The sequence below is a fragment of the Podarcis bocagei genome, assembly GCF_964188305.1.
Source record: "Podarcis bocagei genome assembly, chromosome: 11".
Classification (NCBI taxonomy): Eukaryota; Metazoa; Chordata; class Lepidosauria; order Squamata; family Lacertidae; genus Podarcis; species Podarcis bocagei.
In genome coordinates, this window is record NC_138136.1 from 39,017,812 (window position 1) to 39,034,252 (window position 16,441).

The following is a 16,441-nucleotide window of genomic DNA, read 5'->3' on the forward strand; positions in this document are numbered from 1 at the left end:
TTTTTTAAAAAAAGCGAATTTTCTGTACTCATTCATTTCCCAATGCACTACAGAAGAGAAATGGGGACTCTGTGGCAGTCTGGATGTCATTGGACTCCATCTCCTATCTCCCCTGCCTTGCTGGCTGGGGCTGATGGGAGCTGGAATCCAACAACATCTGTAAGGCCACAAAAGTTCCGCTCTCCAGCTGTGGATAATATAGGCTACTACCGTGGGAAAACAATCAAAATGAGTCCACCAAGCCAGGTACATAAAGGGCCATGGATCAGTCATATTGTTCCTATATTTGATCTCACTTTGGTATGGGTGGGACAAATCTCTCATACCTCTTTACACCTGGAGTTAAAAGAAGCTTCCATTCTTCGCCTGGTGTCTGGAACACTGCACTTCTTCATAACAGGAAAATAGTGTGGATATTTTAAGGTAACTTTATATCTGTCTGTTTCAGTCTTCTCCAAACTACTGATGAAATCATCAGGAAGGGCACCTGAGGAACACGGGATATAGGAAAAAGGATACTTTTCAGACATTTTCTTTACCAATACAACAAATGTTTGACATAGCAACCGTCAAAACTGTTTAATTACCCGGCTGATTTCTACTGTCAACATGCATTTTTAAAATTACCACCCTATGGTTTCCATTATTAGCTGCCTAACGAACTTGTGGCCTTCTAAATATTTTGGACTCCCACTCCCATCAGCATGGCCAATTGTCAGTGATGATGGGAGTTTTAGTCTAGCTGCATCTGAAGGGGCACAGGTCCCACACTCCTGGTCTATACATTCTCTCATACATACATACGTACGTACATATGTCAACAGCATAAACTGAAGTAAACATGCAAATTCACTATGAGCAACAAAAGCATTCTAAAACAGTTACATCATCTAAAAGCAATTAGTGTTAAAACATTCTTCCATCCAATGAAATGATCCAAAGAAGACAAAACATGAAACTAACAATATACAGCTGTGGAAAAATGGTCATTGCAAGTAAAGTGGAAATGAGAGCAAGATGTTAACTATACTTTTGACAGGTGAAGCTGATAAGTATCTGAGGTAGCTTTTCCCAACCTGGTGCTCTCCAGATGTTTTCAACTACAAGTCCCATCAGCCCCAGCCAATATGGGCATCCAAAACATATGTGGGGTACTTGATTGAGGACGGCTGATTGAGACAATGCTTACACATGTCTGGAAGACTCAGCAGCATAACACTTAATCATTTGACAGCGTTAATACAAAAATGCATACACCTCCTCTCAACAGCAATTGGTAAATATATATATGTATACTCACAAAGTTCATCTTGAGAAAATATCAGGAATGTATTATCTTCATTGAGGTTTTTGCTGAAGTCAATGCATAGTTCGCTCAGTTTCTGCTTTATCATCTTGATTTCCTTAATAGGAGAGAAAGATGGGAGAAGGATAACCTTTATTAAAAACAAACAGTATAACACAACAGTTTGAACATGCTAATTTATTTGCCAAGGACAAAGAACACTTTCAATATATCAGCCTGAGTTACTCAAGTCATGTATATATAGTTTAAATCCGTCAATTAAAGTGTATACTTCCGTATCTGTGATCCTAGCTTTCTTCCTGCATTCAGCTTGGATCGAAGAGGGATGGAGGAAGGCATGCCACCTCCATTGTCACTGGGCATGCTTCTTCCATTGTTTACTGTGAAGCTCTGAAGGTAGTGTGGAAGTGTGTCAGCCTGAATGCCCCATACGGTCAGGAACCCCGATAAGGCAGTCGGGACTTCTTGTCTAAGGAAACCACCAATCACTCAAAAACCATACTGTTTGGAATGTTCTCCTTTTATCCCTTTTTACCATCTGTGGATGTCATACTTACATTTTGTACTTCTGTAGGAAGATGGAGACCATTCCTTTCTCCCATTTTTATTGACTTCTTCAAGTATCTTTTGGCTTCAGGCCTTAAAGTGTCAATGTCACATGTTTGCTGAAATGAAAGCAGATGATGATATTTAGCCATTTCGTAGCATATTAAAAGCTCAGTGAGCATCACAGGAATAACAAGAACGGTGGCTGTCTTCTTCTGCATCATGGATGGGGACATACACACACACGTATTATAGCAAGCATTTTACTAAAGAAAACATTAATCTTTTGTCCAATATTGAAAGAGTTTATCTATGCCCAGTAGGAGTTGGTGGGGCATTTGCCTGATTTCCCGTCACCTGCATAGCCACTGCTTACTGGGAGGCGGCAGGGGGGTACAGTGGGGAGACTGGTGTGGTGTCAATCAGTGCTCCCGCCAGGGTGTTTGCACCTCAACAACAACGGGCAGTCAGGTGAGTGCTTTCACACTGGCAACCACCACGGCCTGTGCCTCATCTGCAAAATGAACCGAGGTAGACAGTATTCACTATTTATTTGAATTGTACATTTCTGGTGTGTGTGTGAAATATTGTTTTTTTTTTCCACATTGATCTAATGATGCAGTTATCAGCATTCTACAACACACCAGGAATGTTTTCCCAAAAGTTAACACTATGTACAAACCATTTTTGTCATTCTTTACAACAGAGGTGGCTAACCTGTAGCCCTCTAGATCAGTGTTTCCCAACCTTTTTTGGGCAAAGGCACACTTGTTTGATGAAAAAAATCTCGAGGCACACCACCATTACAGCCCCGTGACGTCAGCGCGCAGCGTCACGCCGGGAGGGACGCACGAAAGTGTAAGTTTCAATTTTTTTCCCTCCCCCTTGCCGGGGAACCTCCAAGCTTTGGGGGTGGGGGGGGGAGGAGGCAGCAAAGCGAGGCAGGAAGGAGAGCGCGGCTTGGCTGGGTGAGCTTTGGCAGGGGCAGGGAATGAGAGCCGCGAGGCGGGCGCTGCGGACGGAGGCGCTGCCCGCCGAGCTCGCAGGCAGCCAGGCAGGCAGACGGCGAGAGCCCCGCGCTGGGCGGCCTCTCCTCTCCGCCGCCGCCCCGCCTCTCGCCGCCCGACTCGCCCGCCTCCCTCCAGGCAACATCTCGCGGCACACCAGGCAACATCTCGCGGCACACTAGTGTGCCGCGGAACAGTGGTTGGGAAACACTGCTCTAGATGATGTTGGACGACAGTTTCCATCAACCTTAGTCACCATGACCAGTGGTCAGGGAATGATGTAGTCCAACACCACCTGGAGGGCATCAGGTTAGATACCCCTCCTGTAGAATGTTCAAAGATCTTGACCAACATATTCAGCAATCCTCCACACACAACAATCCTGAAAGGTGTTATCAGCATACTACAAATGGGCAGCAACTTGTGCAAGCCACCTAGCAAGAGGTTAGACATGAATGAAGACTATAGCATAACTTAGTGGGCAGGGGGAGAATGGGACCCTGTTTAATTCACTCAGTCATGCCTAGTGGTGTGAGCAAAAGTTGCTGCCCCTCTGCTTCACAAGCATGCACATGGTGTGTGAGAATAAAATGTTAACTAATAGAATACAGTTGGGTAAATATTGATTTTGTTTGAGGAATTCTAGAGCGAAGCATGCCAGCTGCCACACTGGGCTTTTCCACAGGGAGCAAACATTAAGGGCAAGCAACGGCGTTTCATGTTACAGCTGGGTCATCACACACTGCTCAGAGATGAAGGCGTTTTTGAAGAAGGCAGGTACAGACAAATTAGGCTGCCATCTATGCATTCTTACTTGGAACTAAGTGGCAGTGGAGAGGTGGGAAGGAGCAACTTCCAAGTATTTAAATTAACAATCAGGGTGTTTAGGGCCAACCAAGTAGAGAAATGGTTTAAGTTTTCACACACACTGTGCCTAAAACATCTATCAGGTATCTTCCTGTCTCCAGCTACATTCAAATGTTTGCAAACAAACCATTAGCTTATCCTTTTCTACATCTCCTAATACAGAGAGCTTGCAACAACACACTTAAGTAATCAGCACTTTGTTGAACAGGGCACATTTCAGAACAGGAAGAGAGGAGAGTATGAATAAACAACTTAATAGAAGGGTTGGAGGATATCCAAGGATAAGCCACAATGAGCAGAGATGTTGCTCGTTGGAGAAAATGCACTATGCCAACCCAAAATATCCAGCACAGTGGTACCTCGGGTTAAGAACCTAATTCGTTCTGGAGGTCCGTTCTTAACCTGAAACTGTTCTTAACCTGAGGTACCACTTTAGCTAATGGGGCCTCCTGTCGCTGCTGCGCGATTTCTGTTCTCATCCTGAAGCAAAGTTTTTAACCTGAGGTACTATTTCTGGGTTAGAGTCTGTAACCTGAAGCATCTGTAACCTGAAGCATCTGTAACCCGAGGTACCACTGTACTTTGTTTTGAGCTGCTATTCATAAATTAAATCCGCTGGCCGCAGCAAGTAGTCTGTGCCCAATTCCAGTCGCTATGGAGGGTTCTGAATCACGCAGGGAGCCTCTATGCATAGGGGAGGCTCACTGCTTCCGTCTTCCACCCTCCATGAGTTAGATGGTGGCAGGGGGTGGGGGGAGAGGGCAGAGTTTAGCAAACTCGTCTGCTCTCCCTGCTTATGTGCACGATTTGTATGTAGGTGGAATGCACAAAAAGAGCTTTGTGTAAAACCCAAAAGACATTTTTCAACATTTGGAAAAGAGAACACTTTTCTTCTATGTCAGTACCCTTTTCTACATCAGAGCTGTATCCAATTAGGTTCTACTCAAGAGTATCCCCACTGAATTAATGAACCTAAATTAGTAATGTTCATTAATTTCAATGGTTTTACTCTTGAGTTGGACCTAGCACTGGATACTGCTTTTAGTACAATTTGGAGCTAATCCATGCTGCATTATACAACAGCAGTATTCCTTACATTGTCCAGATTTCTTTGGTGTGTCGGGCATTCAACTAACCTCTGTCCTCTTAACACAGGGCACTTAATTCAGATGGGATTGTGGGCAAATCCAGTCACAAGGCAAAGGTGGAAGGAGATAACTACACATACTTCAGGCAAGGGTACATTCCTTCAATCCCTGTTCTTCAGTTACCGAACAGAGCAACACAAAGTTGTTTCCTAGAAAAGGTTATCACTGCTCAAAAACTTTGCCTCAGGCAGGGTCTCAAAAGGCAGGTTTCACTCAGCCTCTCAATCAGGGTAAGGTGGTCCTCTATGTGGTTTTGCTCTACAACTCTCATCACAGATGATACTGGCCATGCTATCTGGGGCTGATGAGAACTGGAGTCCTATAACACTTGAAGAAACCCCTTGCTTTTGTGAATATATATGTGTTTAGCCCTTCTAAATATGTATTTAACCCTCCTCTCTAGGCATCTATCTTTTTATAGATGGAGACTGACAAGCCTCCTTGCCGCTGGTGCTGCCTCTCCCTACCTGAGTAGCTCTTTATTCCCCGCATCAGTGGATTTCCGAGACCCAAAGCTCATCCTGGTTTCCCAGGAGCCCCACCCCCAATTTACATTCAGGCTCGACTTGTGGTCCAGTCCCAGCATCAAGTACTTTCAACCTCATGGATTGATGATTGGGTATTATATTTGAATGACCTTGAAATGCCTCTTAAGAACATATATGTTTATCCAAGATTTTGTGGGACTCCTACATTTTTAATTGTTTTGTATACTGCCCCGTTTTGTTATATATTCTTCCATTTTAATCTAGTTTTTTAGGAAATGCTGCTGGTGGTGATGATCTGAAAACCACGGAGATATCTTGACGGGATTAGCCAGGTGAGCAGGAAGATGTCTTGGCTCCCACTTGCTGACAAATGTGGACTTGGGTGACCTGTTTTTCCAAATGCTCAGATTATTGTGATACAGATGCAAGCGTGCTATTCAAAGGCACCATAGGCAATAAGCATACAGTGGTACAGATGAAGGCACAGCAGGTGACATGGCTACTCAGTTGAAGAAGCTGATCCAACACCCCCTTCAATCCTATGATAAGGAACCAAGGTGGGAACAATTTAGCATAGCAAGCAATTCCGTTTGCTAGCAAGCAATCTAGCACCCCATCTGTTCATGCCTCTGTTGGTGTCACTAGGACCTGAGTGATGGGGGAGGTGTCCCTGCTTCCCGAGGGGTGGACGGGACAGGTGGAGCAGCCCCCTCTGGAGAGATGAGGCTAGACCCAGCATCTGACAACTCCAGAGGTAAAGGGAGTGGCAGGTAGGCAGAGTGGAAGGCGAACTCCAACAGCAATGGAGAGGAAGGCAGGGTGTGAGAGTAGGTTGAGGGAAATCCCCCTCCCCACAAACTTGGCTCCTCCCTAGGATCCTCCTCAGCATCAGACTCCCGTGAATCAGAAAGCAACCTCTCAAGCCCACCCTGCAGCTCTCCCCAGGGTCCTCTGCAAATCAGCGCTCTTCGTTGCTCAGAGGAGTTCAGGGAGCTGGAAGACTCTGATCCAGAGGAGGGGCCCACAGGGCTGGGAGACAGTGGTCAAGATGCAAAGGATCCTTTTCTCAAAATGTATCTTCTGTACCATGAACAATACAGAAAAACATTATATAAAATGATGCACAGGATCTACAGGAGGACTCTGACCTTGGAGAAGGTCCCAGTGGTTGGGAGTTGGGAGGCTCAGACTTGGGGGAAGAGCCAAATATGTTGTCAGAGGAATGACGCCTCCTCAGCACCATTGGATACCCTGACTTTACCTTGCAGCTGACTGATATAGCACGAGACCCACGTCTGGGTGCCACCTGCTGTCAATAAAGAGCCATCCTAATCAGGGGAGGTACTTAAGGATCAATCTGACTGTGGGCCAAGCCCAGCCATCTCCACCTCTGTCTCCAAGGATGTAGAGGTAACGGCACCATCACTTAACAGACCCTTCAAAATCAGCCAACCTGAAGGAGTAGGAGCTTGCTTGGCCAGTCCTGAGGCTCAGAAGTTCAGCCATGTGAATGACTGTGCCCACTCCACTCTTCAAAAGGAAAGGCCAAAGGGCATGTCAATTGCTGGGATGCTGTTCTAGCTTATGCACAGCCATAGAGCTCTGCTTTGCCTTAGAACCATGTAACCTGTAGACTGCTCTAAGCTGGGATGCCATACTGATTTTTGGAATAACTAATAGTTTGAGTTCCAAGTCTGAAAGTGGGAGTCAGGACACTCACCACATCTGCTCATGGGTGGGTGGGGGACCAAAACAGAGAGGAACAAAGTCTCTACTGCTGCCACCATGGGAAGAAAAGAAGATAGGGTAGGGTGAGGTTAAAAAAAAAAGGTAAAGGACCCCTGGATGGTTAAGTCCAGTCAAACTTGACTACAGAGTGCAGTGCTCATCTCGCTTCAGGCTGAGGGAGCTGGCATTTGTCCACAGATAGCTTTCCGGTATGACTAAACGGCTTCTGGCACAACGGAACACCGTGATGAGTGCCAGAGTGCATGGAAACGCCGTTTACCTTCCCGCCGCAGTGTTACCTATTTATCTACTTGCACTGGTGTGCTTTCGAACTGGAAAAAGGGGCTTGGGGCAAGCTGCAAAGCATGACTGGCAAGGGGGTGAGTGATTGGGCAGAGGGTGACAGGTATGTGGGGTTGGTGAGTAATGCAAGCAGGGGTGGCAGCCCATGGCATTTTAATATTGTTGGCAGAAGTGATGTGGTCCTAGCAATGTAACTGACCTAGCAATGTAACTGAGTTCAAAATTTCCGAACCAAAATTTCCCATAAAATAATTTTATTCTGAGAATTGTTTTTCTAACTCTGAAAATGTTGGAGAATTTTGCCCCCCCCCCGCCCTCGATTATGCCTCCTCCCTATTCCCCCCACTTGCAAATAAACAGGAGAACTTCAGAAGGCCATTTTCTCCCAGTCCTATACATTAGATCACAAGATCTACACTGTGGAGGACAGCCAATGCTGGCAAAGGTCCATCCCTTAGCTTTTATTTTTCTACCCATGTTTATCTTGTCCTCTTTTCATATATGTTTATACCAACATAATGAAAAAGAAATTTAATAAAACGTTAATGTTAATTCAACAAATAGAAGATGAAGCGTTTAGCCAAAGAGATCACACTAGAGGCTTCCTTCTGCTCATCAGCAAAACAGGAATTAAATTACAGGAAAACCCCTCTAGGCAACGGAATCTCCTACTGAGAATCAGCATTTTTAGACAGAGGCATCCTGACTGAGCATTGCTTCTTTTTATAATGAAAACCCTCCAATGAATAGTGTAGAAATTTGTCACAAATGTAATTCAGCTGTCACCAGGATTAGAAGAAGCAGTTTATGATGTGCTATCCCTCCTGTTCAAACAACAAAATAAAACTGTTGACAGCAAAACATTTTTAAAAAGCAATTCGAGGCAAGTAACCAAAAGTGGTGGGAATTTGAGTAAGACATGGACTCCAAGTACAGCATTAACTCAAACATGATCATAATGAAAAAAAAATCCTGCTTTATTTTGATTTGAAACAAAAAAGTAAAAATGCTACAGTAGGATTAAAATATATGACAATGAAGATAACCAAGTTGTGACCCACACAAGTGATCACATTTCACCGTATAGTAAAAGCTGCTTCTCCAATAAATAAAGCATTTGCAACACCATTCACAAGCAGCTTTTGTAGACGGTAAGCCTAAAAACAGGGTTAGTATTTACTTTTATCATTGTACACTGCTAACAATAGACACTTAACTGTAACTAGCAAACAACAGATATTATATTAAGGCCTATGCAAATGCTCAGCAGTGGAATTGTATCAACCTATCTTCATATCAGCCTCGTGTTCTGTCTACATGTGCCACTTACATAAGTGACTACTTTGAGATGAAAGTGTATATAAAGTATCGTCTAATCTGAATGTTGTGCAATAAGTTAACATCACCAAAGAGGTGCATTGCTCCTGCGTACGACCAATGTTTTCTAACAAGCAGTAGCATTGCTAAAACTCATTGCTAACTATAGCAAAGCTTTTCTTAATTGACCTAGATTGCAGCTACAAAAGATTTATTTAGGTGCAGAGAAAATGAGTTCCAGTTATGAAACAATGGTGGAGAAATATTCCATGGCCTTACAGGGCTAAGTGTAATCTCACTGTATACAAGTTGTACAATAAAGTATTTCAATAAGTGCTGTTAAAATGGCCTGAGCAAAGAGTGGGATATTCTGTTCAACATTCTAGTATATTCCTATAGAAAAGTTCTAGCAGCTGATGGGGCCTAATTCTTTTTTGCAAGATACAGTGGTGCCTCGCAAGACGAAAAGAATCCGTTCTGTGATTCTCTTCGTCTAGCGGTTTTTTCGTCTTGCGAAGCAAGCCCATTGACGGATTAGCGGCTTTTAGCGGCTTATCTGCTGATCGGATCAGCTGATAAGCGGCTTAGCGGCTTAGAAAAGGGGGGGAGGAAAAAAACCAGCAGGAACTCGCAAGACATTGTCGTCTTGCGAAGCAAGCCCATAGGAAATTCGTTTTGCAAAGCACCTCCAAAACGGAAAACTCTTTTGTCTAGCGAGTTTTCCGTCTTGCGAGGCATTCGTCTTGCGGGGCACCACTGTATGTTGGATGAAAATGCACTTCAACTCCATAAACTCTGGAACTAAGCCCTGATGTGTGTGCGTGCAGGGGGAGACATACAATGAACCACATAACTGTAAAGTCAGAAGGGTCCCTGTGGGTGATCTAGTCCAAACCCCTGTTTTGCAGGAATCTCAGCTAAATCTGCCATGACAGCCAGGGGCTGTCCTACTTGGTCTGCTTTTTTCTTTTTTTGTACTGATCTTAATCTGACGAGTTAATGCTGAAATTGTTTTCATTAGATTTGCTTTTATTGCGATTTTCCCCCTTCCTGATTTATTTTGATTTGTGATTTTCTTGTGTGATGTTTGGATGCAAGCCAACGGCTGTTTTATTTTAAGGAAATATTAAACGATCAGAAATATCCAACCATCGAAATGAAAACATATTTAATTGATTACGTTGCAATCCCTTTTTTCCCCACTGCCTGGAGCAGCTGTGTAAACCACAGGTCATTTCTTCTTACTGAATTCTCCTTGATAAGTGTTAACCATTTCTTCCAGCTTTCTATTGAAACAGAGCAGACACAGCTATCTCTCCATTTCTTAAGTAAAAAGAATTAACAGAGATGCTGAAAAGCACTGAACACATAGGCAGAACTTCTTGCAAGACTTGGCATTATAAGGCACCTAGGCAAATGGCTGACAAGTAATTTTCCCTACTGTTTTACCTGTAAATGGACAACCCTTTGGAATACATCTTCTCTCATGCTCATCTCAACATCAAAGTGAGAAAGTCTCTTATCAGCTTCTGTGCTTGCTGCACGGACATCTTTATCAGGTGAGACATGTTGTGGAAAATCCAGCATGCTTCTTTCCACTAAAAGAAAACCAAAAATAAACAACCCCAAAATAAACAAAAGACAGAGGATAACAGCAGTACTCAGTGCTACTCATTTGGAGGAAGAGACCTTCCTAGTATGAACAAATTATCTAGAATTCTTTTTTAAAAAAACCTGTTACTATTTCAAGATTTCTTTGAGCTTTTCGTAGAATGTCAAGCAGAAAAAGTGTTTTCTTAGCTAATTCCATATGCATGCAAAGCCCTAAATGGTCAACTTCCTACCTAGCCTGCACAATTCAAAGTTGTTATAAAATCACATTGCTGAAAATCTAATTTCATACTATATCATGCGCCTGCTGTTATATTTAGCTATATGCACCTGTACTTAGAAATCTGATTTCACAAGTTTAGTCTCTCCCCTTCTGGTGCAAATTGAAACTGATACTTAGCCATGTCACAATTACCTGAATACTCCACTTCTATATCTGCTAAAGCCTGTACAGTGTTCTCATAAGTAACCTCTTCCATATCAAGCATTCCAATGCTGTCGTAGATTTGCTTTGTTTTCTTGATAAGTTCTTCAGTCCTTGTTCTAATTTGCTCTGGCGGCAAATCCCATTTCAAGAAGTTTCGGTCTGATGCACTACAGGATGAGGCCTTGAAGGCTGAAGTAATTTCTGTTCCTAATGTCATTCTGAGTAAAACCCTTGGACCACCTGCCCTGTAAATAGAAGGAGGGGAGAAGCTAAATAGCAAAAGAAGCAATATAGCAAAAAGTCAATGGGTTAACTGGAAATTACAGGTGCACTTGTGGAGATTAACTATTAAGAAATATAAGGTGAGATGAAAGATTCTGAAGTTTTTTATACATCTGAAATGTTTTGATAAGGACTAGGATTAGAGACATGAAGGCCCAGAAGAAAACTGGGGAAGGGGATAGAAAATTTGAGGTAAATCCATATATGGTGTGGCAAAACCATATATTCAGATGTAGGTCAACAATGCCAACCAGTGTCTGGGGAGTTCAGACTCCTACAATGAAGATGAATAAACATATATTTAAAGGCTTTGTCTCCGAATAAACATTTTTGAAATTACAGTACTCCTTTTTTTCATTAGAGATAGCTGGATAAAATTGGCTCATCCTTTTGACATGCAGGTTTAGAGTTAAAAAGGTTGCACTACCCTCTTAAGAATTTTCTGGCTGGCCACAGAGACACTGGAATCAGAGATGCTGCTTTTGAATTATGGTGCTGGAGGAGACTCTTGAGAGTCCCATGGACTGCAAGAAGATCAAACCTCTCCATTCTTAAGGAAATCAGCCCTGAGTGCTCACTGGAAGGACAGATCGTGAAGCTGAGGCTCCAATACTTTGGCCACCTCATGAGAAGAGAAGACTCCCTGGAAAAGACCCTGATGTTGGGAAAGATGGAGGGCACAAGGAGAAGGGGAAGACAGAGGACGAGATGGTTGGATAGTGTTCTCGAAGCTACCAGCATGAGTTTGACCAAACTGCGGGAGGCAGTGGAAGACAGAAGTGCCTGGCATGTTCTGGTCCATAGGGTCATGAAGAGTCGGACACGACTAAACAACTAAACAACAACAAGAAGATAGTGCCAAACAATCCATTTTAGGAAAGAGCCAAGCTTAGGTTAGGCCCATTCATTTCAGTGGGTCTATTTTGAGTAAAACTTTGTTTCATATCACCCTGGGGTTCATATATTCTCTCGCACAGAAAGAAAGAGACCCATTCTGCCTGGTAGCAGCCTATAAGTTAAAAAATGGGGACTGGTCAGTAAGGCAACCCCCTCCACGGTCTGTCACAATAGTAACACAAAAGGAACAATAGTAGTATCAGAATAAAAGAACTTTAGGAAAACCAAGTGTGGGGGAGGCAGCGTGTGGAGAACAGCCTTTCAGGAGGGAAACTGTCTGCCATACAAGGTTTAGGTAATAGCTTGGCAACGACTTGAGTGTGGAGAAAGTAATTTTTTCTGTTTTCTCTCTTACCCATAATAGTTCTGTTCCCAAGGCTAAATTTGCTTTCTAAGCTTCCAGCAGGCCACTGCCCCCTCATTATTCCAATTTTCTCTAAAAGTACAAGGGATAAATAAACAAAGGAGTTCTCACAATCCCACAATTCATGCTCCAAAACACATTCAAGCTTGCTATTGAGGGGCGGGGTGAAGTTCCAACCACAGATTTCAATTAGACCTTTTTATGACAACTGTTATCAGGATTTAGGTAACCATGAGAAACCTGACAATGTAAAGGGAAGCTGAAATTTAATCTCAGCAACAGACCTCCAGACCCTGGGAATTGAACCACAGCAACGCCAGGAAATACAAATGATGGATTAAAATGTCAAAACGTACAAATTACTTATCTCTCCAACAAAGCAGTCCCCTGATAAACAGGAGAAGTGAAAATGAATTTGGCACCTTGCAAAAAGATGGGCAGGGCAATCCGGTGGGAGCATCATGTAATTGTGATCCTATGTATTCCCAGCGGCAGAGCAGAAAGCAAAACAATACCAGCATAAAGGAAGAAGAAGAATGAAATAACGCCACCATTACTGCAGTACCCTGTGGAGGGAAGGAACCAGTCAACAGTGGATGAAAGCAGGTGTGCCGTAAGCTTATCACAGAATCCAGTCTATGCCCCCACCAAGACGCAATCCACCAGTACAGAGAATCTACTGCGCGATAGGCTCCATGGCCCAATGGTTAGAAGGGCAGCAACTGACCCCTGCAGCCACAAACTCCAGGGCTCTCTTTAGACAAGGGACGGAATCCCGTGCCAGCAATGAAAATCCTGCAAAAAACCCTTTTGCCAGGGACAAAATGGCAACTCTGCCTGTTTTAAGTATTAAAAAACTATTAAAAAATTATATACTGTCCTTCAACAGGCATTGCTGGTGTGATATGCATAAAAGGAAAATGCAAAAAGAACAAGAAAGAAGAAGGGGGGAGGCACAGGTAATAATCAGAAAATGTTAAGATTAAAAGGCAGGAATCACCATATAAATACAATCGGCAGAGATAAAATTAACTCTAAAGACCTGGGAAAACAAGGAGGTATTTGCTTGGCACTGACAGGACAACAAAACAGTTGCCAGGCAGATCTCTCTGGGGACAGCATTCCATAACTGGATGCCATTACTGAGAAGGCCTTTCTTCCCCCTGGTTCTGAAGATGTTACCGTTTGGGTAGGCACATGAGGAGATAGGCTAGTCCTAGGCTGTAAAGGGATTTAAGGGTCAAAACCAGCTTTACCACTACAATAGCACCAATGTGATGTGATCATGGCAACCAGTCCCACTTAGTATTCTAGGCGCTGCATTCTGAACCAGCTGCCATTTTTCAAAGGCGTCATTTGGAGCACATTACAGTCTAACCTGGAGGGTAGCAGAGCACGGAACGTTATGGTTAGACCCTCTCTGTATCCAGACTTTATCTAGCACACCAATATAAGCTGCTAACAGGCACTTCATGCCACAGAAGCAACCTATGCCCTCAGTGACAAATATGCGTCAATGAGAACGTTGAAGTGGCAAGCCTGTTCCTTCAGGCAAAAGGTGACTGTGTCGAGTACAACATGAACTCTCTGTGCAGATAAGCTACCCAACCACAGCACCCCTGTCTCACCTGTATTGAGCATCAGTTTATTAGTCCATTCCCCCAGCATACCTTATTATCAAGCCCCACCGGAAGTAACTGCTGAAGGGGCTGTTACAGGAGAACATTGAGCAGAGCCAATCTAAAGCCCTAATAGGGTGACAAACACCAGTGCCTGCTTTCATTATAGGGCCCTAACCATTAAGACATCCAAGCTGAGTAACAATGGCAGGAAGGAGCGCTATCATCTGGAGAACACACACACATCTAATGCAGATAGCTTTTATTGAATAACCGCACTAGCGGGATGAATTCTGACAGGTTCACAGAATCATGGGACTGTCAATCTTGCATGGTCCGTGTACTTCTGAAATATGCCCAAGGGTTAGCTGAGTAGCAAGTGCAGTGTTCCCCATCACTGCATCCCATAAGAAACCAAAGGAGATCTAGAGTGAGATCACCTGGCATAAATTCACTGTACTGATGTTGTGTTGGGCGTTCAAGGGGAATTTAGGACTGGGCGCAGCTTAGAGATCAGATCACACTCTGTGGCTTTCAATTAAAGAGCAGGAAGAACAGACAGCTATTTTTGGAGGGTGCTCACAGAGTATCTCCATATTAAGAGCTTGAAAAACTTTTTCTGCAGATGTGGCGTTCCTTGGCCATGCAATTAACCACTGCAACTAGTACATGCACATATAAAGGAAAATGAGGACGGTTCTGTTGCTCTCATTTGCTACACTCACTCCCTGACCTTAAGAAGTCTAACCAAGCATTATCCCACAAACATTCAACCAATGATAAAGGCCATTTACTCTCATCTCTAGTACTAGAAAGTAACTTCATAGGGACTGGTGACAGAAGCACTGCTGAAAATATGAAGAACGGCTTCGGGACAACAAGCAGCATTGCATTATTTATGCCTCGTGCAGAGATGAAACTTTACTTACATCAAACTCAAGACACTCTGTACATATCTAAGTTCTCCTGTAAGTTTCACTCATCTGTCTTTCATGTATCAGATATTTAACATGCACTGATTTGCTGCCAGATCCTAAACAGAACTGTGTAAATTCAGGTCCACTAATGGATTTAGGCAAGACTAAATTGGTAAAGGAATGGCTGCTGGAATAAAGCAATGATTTCAGAATATGTCACAGAGTCATGCTTATTCAAACGGCATCTAAAACCTGCAACCACCCTCATTAGTAACACAAATAGTGTCTTAGAAATTATTATTTTTTAGCCTGTATCTTCATCACTGTAAAATATGTATAGGACCATAGCATATTATATATAGGCAGACTGTTATAATCACTCTAGCTCATAAAGACAAGAACAATAGCTTTACAGGTTTCTTAATCATATATTAAATATACAAGCATGTCTGTTACAAACGCAGCTAAGCACATTTCAATAAATTAACTCCAAAATTCGCGAGCAACTTAATGCTTTTGCTAAATGATTACTGAACTGAGCCCTTTTGTCACTGTTCTACATTAAGGTGTGTCAGAAACTGTATTGTATTATTAAGTAAGGGATCTCATGCAGTCAAGGCAGGCACATTTGGGTGCTCTTTAATCCTACTTCTCAAACTGCAATCCAGTGAAAGCATATACCCAATTGGTCCATTAAAGATTAATCTAGAAATCTAATGGTACTGAAATCATGACATGTGGACTCAATATACATAAGATGTTCCTTGCATGCATCCCACATGAATGCAGGTTCCTGCCTGCAAAGGCTCATGTCACAATAAAGAGATTCCCATAGTGTGCCCCCCCCTTTTTTTCCCTTTTGCATGTTCGATAGTTTCCCTCACATTCTGAGTGCCGGAGGCTTGCTAAAATTATGGCACCTAAAGGGAGGAGAGGGTGGCCAATATGGTCAAGAGGGCTGAAGTGGGGTGGGGTGGGATCTTCTTTTTCAGGGATGACAACTCCTAAACTGCAGCGATTCCCTCCTCTGCGTCTATTTGAAACACCCTTAAGAATAAGGTATGGCTTTCTTCCTTAGCAGCGAGCATCTGAAGGAAGAAACGGGCGCTGGAAACAGTTGAAGGGAAGGCGATAGGGAGGTTAACCTATAAAGGAGCGATTTTACCAAACGGCTACTCCCACCGCGGAAGGAAGGGCATGGCCGCTTAATGCACTTGTGCCACACAAAAGATATTGCGGCCAGGAGGGAAAAAAGACAGCCAGACCCCCTCCCATCAGCGTCCTTCAGATCCCACCCGAGACCCTCCCGCTGCCGCCTTACTCCTTTGCAGGTGAGGCGAGGTCTTTCTTGCACGGGGTACCTGCAGAAGCTTCGGCCCGCGGAGACGCCCAAGGACAGCATGAAGGGAAGCCGAGCCAGGAAAAGCAGCCCCGCTCCCAGCCAAGGACGCCCCCCTCTCGGCTCCCACGCGCCGGCCGCTCCCAGCTCCCTTCGCCGCCTGCCGGGGCGCACGCACAGCTCCCCCCACGTGCGCCTGCAGCCGCCGCCGCCGCTTCGCGCGCTCGCCGCCCAGCCGAGCTGCGCATTCACTTCCGCCGGGCCAGGTCTTGTTC

At 43.9% G+C, this 16,441-nt stretch overlaps 1 protein-coding gene across 2 annotated transcripts in view; it reads right to left on the bottom strand.

Moving 5' to 3' along the window:
- The window catches only part of NLN (neurolysin), a 29,055-nt gene extending 12,626 nt beyond the window's left edge, over positions 1–16,429 (bottom strand). The window contains exons 1-6 of one of the 2 annotated variants that reach the window (XM_081212783.1): positions 16,149–16,429; positions 10,737–10,993; positions 10,160–10,308; positions 1,864–1,971; positions 1,301–1,403; positions 327–487 (exon numbers count right to left, since the gene is read on the bottom strand). In XM_081212783.1, the coding sequence (XP_081068909.1) occupies positions 327–487; positions 1,301–1,403; positions 1,864–1,971; positions 10,160–10,308; positions 10,737–10,993; positions 16,149–16,414 (1,044 nt within the window). In that variant the 5' untranslated portion in view covers positions 16,415–16,429. The remainder of the gene's footprint in view (positions 1–326; positions 488–1,300; positions 1,404–1,863; positions 1,972–10,159; positions 10,309–10,736; positions 10,994–16,148) is intronic. The other variant, XM_081212784.1, reaches the window with a different exon arrangement.
- Positions 16,430–16,441: the final 12 nt, after the last annotated feature.